Source organism: Vigna umbellata, chromosome 1 (assembly GCF_029865625.1).
Source record: "Vigna umbellata cultivar VRB3 chromosome 1, Vumbellata_1.0, whole genome shotgun sequence".
Taxonomy (NCBI): domain Eukaryota; kingdom Viridiplantae; phylum Streptophyta; class Magnoliopsida; order Fabales; family Fabaceae; genus Vigna; species Vigna umbellata.
The window spans coordinates 28162834-28174918 of NC_142165.1; the positions used below are offsets into that span (position 1 = coordinate 28162834).

Sequence of the window (12085 nt, forward strand, 5' to 3'; positions counted from 1 at the left end):
TTGATTTAAAAGAAATATTGGCAAACGTTGCTAAAAACATTGCTAGTTGATGACGTCTTCTTCAAATAATTAAAATTATATAGTTTTAATTAATTAAATTACTCTTAGATTTCTAGTAAAAGTACTTTGAATTTCTTATAAAAATAATAATTGTTTAAAAAAATACAATAAAATATCAAGTATGAATTTCAAAATACAATAAAATATCACATGTATTTATAGAGTATGTGAATTTTATGTTTTCATGTGATTAAATAGATAATATCTTTGGTTAGATAGATGATATTAATAGACATTAATAACTATTGAAAAATATAATAAAACTATTGAGATTTAATAATTGATGCTTGTTAGACTGTGTGGCTTAACACATTTGGATCGAATATATATCATTTAAATTTTGAATGGATTTTATTATAGTTTAGTTATTAAATAATAAAGTCAATAATAATAATAATAGTGATATTATTATTAATAATAATAGAAATAATAATCATACAAACATTTAAATGTTCAAAATGATGAAACCAAAATAAATACTAAATTTCGTTAAACACAGACATATTTAATCAAACCTCTCTGTGCAACTGTGTCCCTATGTTTTAATTATCTCGATTGAGTAACATAAATATTATAAATATAAGATTTTAGACGCTAAAATTATAATGACGCAATTTACTCTTCCTCTTAATAGAAATTTAATGATGTAAAATGTTGAATGATTAAAGTCACACAATTGTTATACTTAGGGCCTGCGGATTAAAGTTAGAATACTATAATTACATAATTATAATATCAGGAAAAGTGCCATTATCTTTATTAAGAGATAATTTTTTTATATATTGTAAAATTAATAAAATTAGTTATATTTATAAGGATAAAAACGAACAGAGTAATTACTTATACGAAACTGTGTATATAAAACAGTTATAAAGATAATTGAATTAATTGTGTAATTAATGGAATAGATTATTAATAATTATGGTTATAAAATAAATAATAATAATACATGGTGGTGGTATAGTTGCTATTGTTCCTTCTTACTTACCGAGTCCAACACATCCGTGATTTTGATAAATACCAACGACGGTTGCGCGGGCACACAGTTACTAATCACACACACGCTCTCTCTATCTCTCTCTCAGCGTCCTCATTATTTTTCTCTGAATTCTGCCCTCACAATCCCTAATCAACAAAACATTTCTTTACCATGAATCTCGAAAATGTCAGGCACAACATGTGAAGTGATGCAAAACGGCAACACCAATTGTTTCGCCAGGTTAGTTTCATTGTCCAGAGCTTGGTACTGTTAGATTTATGCCTTGCTCAGAAGTTTACGTGCGTTAGAAAGGATTTTTTGAGTGGTAGTGATAGTTGAATGAATTATAATGTTTTGACATGGATGAAACGGTAATGTGTACGATGTTGATTGATGTTCATGAGAAACAGATCCTTTGTTCATAGATGGGGAGAAAAGGAAGCAGCTGGTTCTCGTCCGTGAAGAAAGTTTTCAAGTCATCTTCTAAAGACTTGCCAGGGCCTGAGAAGAAGGTAATCCATTCTCCTCTTCCTGTTCATGTGTTCTTTTTAATCTTGTGTTGTTTTAGTAGATGATTTGCAGGTGCTCTGTTATCATAACTTTTCACTTTGTTTCTTAAAGATTTGGAGCATTTGTGTTTGGGATTTTTTGGGACTATAAACACCATTAATCATATTTTTACTTTATTTGGAAACTTCAACACCGGAATATGAGTATGAGGTGTGGTTGAATGTCTAAAAGAATAATTTATAAATATTTCTTTTTTTAATTCATCAAGATGTTAACAGTTACCACAGATTTCAAAATAAGAATATGTCACTTCTGTCCTAGTTTCAGATTTAGAAGTTCTTACAAGTTTAAAAATTTCAAATCATTTACGAGACAAAATGGAGTTCTTAGCATCTTTATTTTTTCACTTCAATTAGAGGGTGAAGACATCAGCGTAAACTGGTACCTCATTAGGGTAGTGAGCAATGTGTTGTTTTAATATGCCCTTAAATCATCGACTCCAATCCCTTATTATGTCATCGATCAAAAGTTCTTGAACTAGTTATGGGCTTTCCTCAATTCACAACCAACAAAGAAAAAGAAAAGTGTATATCTATATGCCTGCTGCACAGGGAATGTCATGATGATAATCAATTTCAGCTTTTCACACTAAAGGCCAAAACCTTATCCAAGGCTGAGTAACAAAAGTTGGTTTGCTTGCTGTAATGTAATTTGTGTTTTTTGTGCGCTCCTCCACAATAATGGCGTGATGTGCCTGGCAATTTCTCAGCTTTCGGGACCATCAACCTGATACAGCATGTAATTATGTATATGTATGTATGGTCCCCGACTAAGTCAACACGTATCAAATGCATTTGTTAGCTTGTGTGACACATAGTTATCATACCACCAAACCCATCACATCATTCATCTTGAACATCGTGTGCTTTCTAAGTTATATGTTATTCATCATCCTAAACAAACATAAAGGCAATGATATTTCATTATGTGCTTTTCTCAAGCTGTTGCAAATCACCGAAATCCTCAGTCCTTTTGTAATATGTACTTCTTTGAATTAGAAAACATAGTATGTATGGATATTTTCTTCTAGTTTTATTTTTTTTATAAGAACAGAAAAATGGGGGGAAAATACTGTATAATCAGGGGGACTATCAATGGAGTTGGTAGATAGGTAGTTATTTTGGAGTGTAAAATACGAAAGATGATTTTTGCAAACTTATTATTTCAAAAAATATTATTTTCTGATTTTTAATTTCTTTACTATATCATTTATGAACAAAACACTAAGGCAGAATAGTGGGTTGATGATGATGACGACATTTCAGCAGATGAATTGCTTTATTTTGTTTGTTGCAAGACTATGTACAAAAAATTGCATTCGTGGTGGATATTTGTTCTATAATTTCTGCATGAAAATTGATGTCCATAATTTGTGTAAATGAAATAAGACTAATTCAATGTCTATGTAAGAAATTTCTCACATTTAAAGTTTTATCTGATATGAAATTAGTGGCATCTATATATTTCTCTTTTGTCCTTGTCTCGTTAAGTCAGATGGGATTTTGGTGCTCAAGATTATTTAGTCAAAAACTTGTGCAGAGAATGTAGCTAGAAGTATGGTGGAAAGACTAAATTGCAGGATTTTTAATCATGTAAAAAAAAGGCGAAAAGGAGAAAGAAAAATATAGAAGAAAATTTGTTAAAAGTACTTTTGTTGAACGATGTTGATGCATATAAAGAGTTTTGTTGTTTATAATCACAAATTGTGTGGTTTTCAATTTCAGAAAGATAGCACACAGAAATTACAGCATGAAGTGGCAGAGGTGGTTTCTTTTGAGCATTTCCCAGTAGAGAGTTCTCCAGATAATAATGTGACAAATGAAGAGAGTGGCACTTCAACTCCATTTACAGAAGATAGAAGCCACGCCATTGCCGTTGCAGCAGCAACTGCCGCCGCTGCTGAAGCTGCCGTGGCGGCTGCTCAAGCAGCTGCAAGAGTGGTGAGATTGGCCGGTTATGGACGCCACTCCAAGGAAGAAAGAGCAGCAATACTCATTCAATCATACTACAGAGGCTATCTAGTAAGACCTTCTATCTGTCTGCTCAATCTCTAACCATTTTCTTTTTTAATTTTAGAATATAAACTTCTTTTTTTAATAATCCAACATGGTCAAGTAATATATTAAACCAAATAATAAACATTTTAAGAATAAAAAAAATATGTTGAAACTGATAAAATCGATCTTAAATTGATTTGATTAAAATTTTCATAACAATACCACTATTTTAAAATTTGATCTTAAAATGATCAAAATAAATAATATATTTTCATTTTTATTATTTTATATATAATTTTTTTATTATTAATACACATTTTATTTTTACTTTATACATTTTAAATATTAAAAACTTATACTTTATTTTAGTTTTAACATTAATTATAGAATTATGATGACAATAAAGGAATATATGATCATAAAGAAACTTATTAATTTATGTTGTCATAAATTAATTTGTAATAATTTAATTTTAATTTGTTAAAATATTTTATTTAATTTTATAAAAAATACAAGTCTGTCAGTGACATTTTTTTTTCTCAAAATTACTGAAATTAAGATATTACAACAAAATTATGAAAATGAATAAGTAATGAAAATTTAGTATGAAAAATTCATTATGAAAAATGAATTTAAAGTCCTAATAATATAACACAACTTTAATTTAGTGTATTTTAATTAAAATATTTCTAGATGATATACGATTTTAATTCAATTTTAATAAAAATGACACAATTTTAATTTAAAATATTATCTTCTACAATCGACTGTTTTAAAAAAATTTCACTTTAGTAATTTATTTAAATATGTCCTTTTGGATAAGTTTTGAAAAATATTGACCTAAATGGTGTTTTTTTTTACGGTGCGACCGGTGAGATGTTATTTGTTGAATAGTGCGTCCTGTATAGCAATATTTTATTAAGGGTGTTATTATTGATAGGATACTTTATAGTTGCTCAATTAATGTTTTGGTACAATTAAAACTAATAATAACTTATTTCTTGAAATAGTTTTACTATTAATTAATTACTTATTATTTCCGGTCTGGTTAAAAGATTGATAATTGTATAAGCTTCTTTTTTTTGGGTGTTTTTTACAATCTTAGAATAAAAGCTTAAATATTATTTTAAAAAACTTAAACAAGTAATAAGATTTTTTTATACGAAAACACGTGTCATTTTAAAATGAAGAGATCAATATTTTCTGAAACTTGTATTTATTATATTTCAATTTATAACCTTTTTGGTGATATAATGTATTGTATAAGAAATATTTTACTTGAATAAGTTAATTTAATCTATAATATGTAATGATGCATTAAAAAAATTCTTCTTATCTTTATTCAAGAAAATCTATATCATAAACTTAGCGAAACAATTATTTATTGGAACGTAGATTGATCATTATTTTGTTTACTACTAATCATTATTAGTCTTATACTGGTCTATTCTATTATGTATAGTTGTCTGGAATAGGTAATAGAGAATACAAATTGGATAACTAATGTTTGTAGTTTCATGGAATATTTCATGTTTTAATGATAAAATAATTGTTTCATGTTTTAATTTTATCTTTACTTATATATTAAAATTAAAAAAATAAAAATAATTATTTAAATGCTGAAAAATAATTACGTTAATAAAACTACATATTACAAATCACTTACACTTTTATACAATCATCTAATACTTTTGTATTTAATCATCACTATTAATATTTATTTTTTCTTAAAATATATTTATTTTCTCTTAAAATATATATAGTAACACTTCTGTTATCTAATAAATGTGTCATGCAATATTAATTGATTTTTTCTTCTTTATGCAACTTCTTTGATGGTTTATAATACTTATCTATATTGATTACATAGCTTTTTATTTCTTCTAGTTATAAAAACGCAAGTTATACTCATAGTTAATATACATATGTTAGATAAAATTGACGAAAATTTTAGCCTTAGTTTGAATTAAAAAAATATATTTGAATGAAGGTTTGAACTTTAACATAAATATTTCAATGACAGAAGGCGAAGACAATTTTTACATTTCTTTATATGAACATACTAATAGACTTTTTTGGTATGGATCTCTCAAACATCCTATGTTCTAAGGCTGGTTTATCTTTCATTAAGCGTGAATAACTATAATGTTTATCATTTTGACTACCATACTAATCTCATGTCACCTGTTCCGAAGTGGGATATCCCTTTTTGGGACTATCAATCTTAATTATTTACTTCCAATTGATAAGAAATCAGCAATTGTATTTTAATTGTGTGAAAAATCTTATTGAAAAAATTAGCTGAGTAAAGTGAATAGTAGCATGGGGTGTTGAATTAATTAATTAATTAATTAATTGCATGAAGGCTCGACGAGCACTGCGAGCACTGAAGGGATTGGTGAGGCTGCAAGCACTCGTGAGGGGACACAATGTGAGAAAGCAAGCCCAAATGACGATGCGATGCATGCAAGCACTGGTGAGGGTGCAGGCCCGAGTAAGGGCTCGCCGACTCCAATTGAGTCACGTCGACGACGAAAGACAACAGTATGAGAAGATGGAAGAGCCCGAGCCCAAGCCCAAACCCATGCCCATGAGTCCCATGAGAAGGACACCCATCAATAATGATTGGGACAATAGGCGTCAAAGTAGCTACAAAATTAAGGAAAACGATTTGAGGAAACATGAGGCTGCAATGAAGAGGGAGAGAGCTCTCGCATACGCTTTCAACTTTCAACAGGTATCTTTGCAAACTATAATATATGTTTTTCTTTTAATGAACTTCTAGAAAAAAAATAAAAATACTTTTTTATAAATTGTAATTAAAAATTAAAAAATTATAGTGGAGAAGTTAGTTTTAATTTTATTTCTTACTTATTTTTAGAAGTCTTTGTGAAAAAAATTCATCTATACATATCTGTAGGATAATTTATATCATTTAAATCATATACTTTTCATATTAAGTATGCACTTCTTTTTATAATTTTAAGCTTCTTTCTTTTAAATAAAAAAATAAAAAATGTGCTGATAGTTTGGAATTGAGCATATCTTAAGTAAATAGAGATAAAATATTTTGATTGATTAATAGAAAATTAAAATTAATATTTCGAAATATCACAGTTTGTTATTATTACGTGTGTATACGTAATATCAGTTATAAGTTTTACTTAATAACTTTTTTATTATCAGTTAATATATATTAAAAAATAGGGAAAAACTCACTTCATTAAAGAATATGTAAACATTGTGGAGAACTATTTTGTTTACAGCAAGAGCAGCAAAAACAATATTTACTGGCTGAATCGAAGGGTAAGGATGATATAGGAATAAAGGAAAAAGGGCAATGGGGTTGGAACTGGTTGGAGCGTTGGATGTCATCACAGCCATATAATGTGAGGAACATGGGACCACGTGAGACCTCTTACATTACTCCTGCTTCTACAACGTCAACCACCACAGATAACATGTCTGAGAAGACCGTGGAAATGGATATGATTGCAACTCCAGGCCCAACCAATGTCAGAAGCATCAGTCCCATAAACCTAGACTTTATTGATTCAAGCCCACTCTCCAATAGGCACAATTATCACATACCTCCAAGCCCAAATAGACGCTATATGGCCCCAACTCAGTCTGCAAAAGCCAAGGTTCGGGTTCAAGGCCCATCTAAACCTCGGGTATCAACTGGGCCTCAGTGGAACTCCTCAACTAAGGGAGGATCCACCTGTGACTCGTCCAGTTCAGGTGGAGGAATCACCGCTTACCAAATTCCAAGAAGTCCAGGCCCAAAAATCAATGGCATTCGATCACAGTCCAGAAGGACTGTTGGTAGCAGTCCAGATTATATTGAGGATTGGGCCCTTCCTCTTGGAGCCCATGGTTGGACTTAATTTGCCGTTTTTGAGGAAAGAATTAAAACTCTATTAATAAATATTAGGTTAAACTACTTATTTGGTATTATAATAATGATATAAACTTTATATTTTAGTCTCTACTTAAAAATCATTTTGTTATAAATTAATCTTTTTTAGTGTCTATACATTTAAACTATAGAAACTAAAAGAGATTAAAATTTTATGCATTAAAGAGAACAAAAATTATTAAAATGATATAATAGAGACTAAAAGATAGTTTATACCATTATAAAGACTAAATGAGTACTCAAACCTGAAGGTTATAATCGAATGTATGCTTTGCTATCATATTACATAAATGGTATTTATGGACAATTTAATAATGTAGTTCGTGATGTCAAGAATAACAATTTTGAGTTTGTGATATCTTTGAGCACATTTTAAATTATGTTTTACATGTAAGATAAGTTTATGGCTGATTCTTTTTAGCGCCGAAAGTTGTACTATCGTGACTTTGTCAAGGTTAGAATTTTAGGAATTTCTTAATTGTCATGATTTGATAGAATATAATGATAAAATAAAAACATAAAGTAAACATTAATTTTGTCAAATATTTGATGTGTATTATAATCAGGTTCAAATTATAATAAAATGTTTGAGAGTGACAATAGTGGTAGGAATGATAGCAATAATAATTTCGAGATGATAATAATATGAAATTGGTGATGATGATAACAAAATTAGTGATAATAATCACTATTGTAAAAAGAGATCATAACGATTATGATAGTTGATAAAGATTTAAGAAGGAGACGTAAAACTATATTTGAAGTTAAATAATGGATGAGGAAATGTGTAATTTTATATTCAACCTACGTTGGAATTTTTGAATTTATTTTTATGTTTATGTAATTAGGAACTCATGTTTTTTATTATCCTTACTAAATAACTTGTTGGATGAACTAATTAGATGAAATTGTTAGAAAAAAAGTTTAACATTTTGGTTAAGTATTAAAAACAACTAAATATGAAATATGATCATGCTTTGTGTATAAAACAATGTGATAAACAAACAATATATTACGTAAGACAAGTGTTTCATTTGATAGGAGATAAAACATGGTGCAATCTTGGATAATGTTTGATAAAGTAAAAAATATTTAGACAATAAAAAAAACAAAGAAGTGAGTTAATCTCACATCACATGAAAAATATATATGCTTACTCTATGATTGTAGGAAATATTTATTTCTTCCATCTAATAAAGGGATCCATTTAACAAAGAATAACACATAAGAAGATCTCTCATCAAGGAGATACATATCTTCAGCAAATGCCTAAACAAAACATTGTTAACTTTGGAAAAATTGTCACCTTCATACAACATGATAACTTAAGTTAATTTAAGGAAATACACACTACTCAAGAAGGATATAAGCACATCCATCTATTGCGATATTACATAAATGGAGAAAGATCAATTAATATTACACATAGTGCATTAAATGTATCCTTAACCATCAAGCTCATAAGAGGAAGGGAAAGATTATTGGTGCAAAGTGGCTTTAGAAAGGGGGTTGAATAAAGTTTGTAAACATTTGACAATCTTTTCGCATAGACATGGTTGAATATAGTGAAAACTATGTATGAGATTAATCTCTTTTGTGCTAAATATACACATAAAGTGTTCTATTTATAATAAAAGAAATATGGGCTAAGCCTAAAATTTAAAAATAAGAAATAATAACAAACTATCTAAAGATAAAAGATAAATATAATATATCTAACATTTTCCTTCAAGTTGGTGCATACAAATCGTATGTACCAAGCTTGCTACTAATATAATTAATAAAGACTTAGTGAAAATATATACTTCTACACTCGAGTGATATCAATTTGTTAATGATTTGTGAAGACGAAATACACCCCAAGAAGACTTCCTTTGAGCAACAAATTTGGGATGTTGCTTCATAAAAATCTCTTCTTACAAATCGTCGTTGATAAATGCATTATTGACATCTAATTGATATAGAGTGTGAATAGAGGTTGATAAACTACTAACAACAATTGTGGAGAATAGTATTAGGCAATAGTAGACTACCGTGAAACTTCAACTATAATAATAACTTTGAAAAGAAGATTACCATCGATAGTGGCAAACAACAACAAACTGCAGGGACTAGATTGTCATTAGAACTTATGGTAGTCTGTAGTGGCTAACAACGATAAAATGCATTGACTATATTAACCACATAGAAATAGACTACCCCTCACGGGAGAACAATGAAAATAACAATATTTCGATGACAGATAGTGAAGGTGAAAAATCTGACTTTTCAAAATAATGGTCTCCTTTGTTCATCAAAGAACCTAGAAAGAGACTCCTCCTCATGCGGAACGGTGATGGACAATGACAATGGACAATTGACAACAATGAAAAAGAAAATGTAAAGAACTACAAAATTATTAGGGCGATCGTTGACTGTATAATGGTTGCTTGGCCGAGATGATCAAAACAATGTGATCGTTGATCGAAACTGAAACTTTGACAATGACAACAATAGAAGGCGACAACAACAGTAGAAGGTGGCGCCACTGGCAATAGTGATGAACGACATTGTCGTCAGCAACGACAAGTGTAGTTTTAAAGTCGACAATTTTTTTATTCAAAAGAATCTTTTTCTCTAGATACCATGTTGAATATAGTGAAAACTATGTATGAGATTAATTTCCCTTCTATTGAATATACATATAGGATACTCAATTTGTAATAGAAGAAATATGGGCTAAACCCAAAATACGAATAAGAAATAATAACAAACTAACTAAAGATAAAAAATAAAGATAATATGTCTAACAGACAAAATACAACAAATACACCTAACATAAGGAGTAAAGAAGAGAATAATGTACATAAGGATTTATACTGATTCACCTACACTTTAAGGCTACGTCTACTCTCCTAAGTCACCTACTTAAAATATTCACCAATCAATACCTTTTATTAGCATGAATATCAACATCTCTAAGTTACAATAAGTTTAACCTCTCCATGCATCACGGGTACAAACTACTCCAAGTTACAACGAGTACCAAACTCTCTAGGTGTCACGTATCAATCTTGTAACACCCCAATTCTGATAGTCCTTAAAACGCCTTAGAACTTAAAATCTTCGTAATCACAATTAAAATCTTGAAATTGGATCTAAAACAGTTAAAAATATTGGATTCATAATCATTCTTAAGTGTAGGTTCTCAAATACATAACTGAATAAAATTTCCTTAATAGACATATCAAAAAAAGACTTTATAAAATCTGAACATGATGTCTACGTGAAGAGTTGGTAGGCCAACAAAATTGAATAGGTCATTATATGTTTGTATGTAATTGACCTCTTAATTATTGGTAGTAGTGAAGAACCGATATAAGGTTGCAAGGTTGAATTGCATAAATAGTTTGAGATGAGTTACCTGGGAAACTTGAGTTATTTTCTAAGAATTGAATTTAAGATTACTCAAAATGGAATGGTTATGGACTACACCAAATACATACGTAACTTGCTAGAAAAATTATGTATTTGCAATTCTACAAGTTAACCAATTCATTTTGGCTTAAAATTGGAAAAACTAACAGGTAAAGAAAGAGTTCATTCAACTCTTTATGAAGGATTGTTAGGAGTATGAGATACTTGTGCAATAAAAGACCTTATCTTAGTTACAGTATGGGATTGATCAGTCATTATATGCAAGATCCTAAGGTATCACTTATGTTGGTTGTAAAGAGAATTTTGAGGTACTTGTAGGACACTTCAAGTTTTGGAATTTTGTTGCCAAAAGAAGGTGATGAGTTGGTGAACATAATAGGATATTCAAATGTTGACTATTGTGGTGATTAGAGTGACAAAAAAAGAACAACATGCTACATTTTCTTTCTTGGAGACATTTTCTTTCTTAGAGAAGTACCAATTTGATGGAGCTCTACAAAGGCACCAACAGTTCTATTATCATCCTATAAGACTAAATATGTTGCATTTGAAGTTCCTTGTCAAGCAACTTGGCTTGGTTTATTGATGAAGGAAATTAATGATGAATAAACTTGCATAATAAAGTTTCTTGTGATAACAAGTCAACCATTGACCTTTTTTATAAGTGCAAAGTTATGCCCTCATTTAGTTTTTAATCTTTGTTTCTTAATTGTTTTTTGTACTTAAAAGATTATCTTAATTAAGATTTGTTACAATTAGGCTTGCTGAGCATAAGTTACAAAATCATGTTAAAAAAACATTTTAGTTGCATAAATATGTTTTGGATATTCTAATGTGTGTTAGTGCAATTGCAGCAAAAAATATGCTCGTGAAATTGTGAAACTAAATTGACCAAAATTTCATGACACCTCCAAAAACAAACCAAAATTAGCTAATAATCAAAGTCACAAGAACTCAAACCAAGCATCTTATGAAGATAGCAAAATAGCATGAAAAATTGTGAAATGAGGTAAAGCGACAAAATTGGCTTGAGTGATAATATAATAATCTTTTTTATGAAAAATAATTTAGACAAATATATCTTTAGATATTACAGTAAGAGAAAATGAAAAAAAGGTCCCAAACCTAATTTATATATAAAGA

At 29.2% G+C, this 12085-nt stretch overlaps 1 protein-coding gene across 2 annotated transcripts; it reads left to right on the forward strand.

The window, feature by feature from the left end:
* The first annotated feature begins 1091 nt into the window (after window positions 1-1091).
* On the forward strand, window positions 1092-7881 carry LOC124841303 (protein IQ-DOMAIN 21-like). 2 transcript variants are annotated; one of them, XM_088102484.1, is made up of 5 exons: window positions 1092-1279; window positions 1450-1551; window positions 3334-3630; window positions 5972-6343; window positions 6873-7881. In XM_088102484.1, the coding sequence occupies exons 2-5, from the start codon at window positions 1465-1467 to the stop codon at window positions 7491-7493; spliced, it is 1377 nt and encodes a 458-aa protein (XP_087958610.1). In that variant the 5' UTR covers window positions 1092-1279; window positions 1450-1464; the 3' UTR covers window positions 7494-7881. The 2 variants fall into 2 exon arrangements, with proteins under 2 accessions (XP_087958610.1, XP_087958613.1); XM_088102487.1 differs by having other exon boundaries at window positions 1465-1551.
* Window positions 7882-12085: the final 4204 nt, after the last annotated feature.

What these genes read in the sequence shown, in the direction of transcription:
- LOC124841303 (XM_088102484.1), top strand. Translation starts at nt 1,465, where the DNA reads ATGGGGAGAAAAGGAAGCAGCTGGTTCTCGTCCGTGAAGAAAGTTTTC. An exon ending in TGCCAGGGCCTGAGAAGAAG is followed by an intron (nt 1,552 to 3,333) that starts GTAATCCATTCT and finishes TTTCAATTTCAG; the next exon opens with AAAGATAGCACACAGAAATT. An exon ending in ACGCTTTCAACTTTCAACAG is followed by an intron (nt 6,344 to 6,872) that starts GTATCTTTGCAA and finishes TTTTGTTTACAG; the next exon opens with CAAGAGCAGCAAAAACAATA.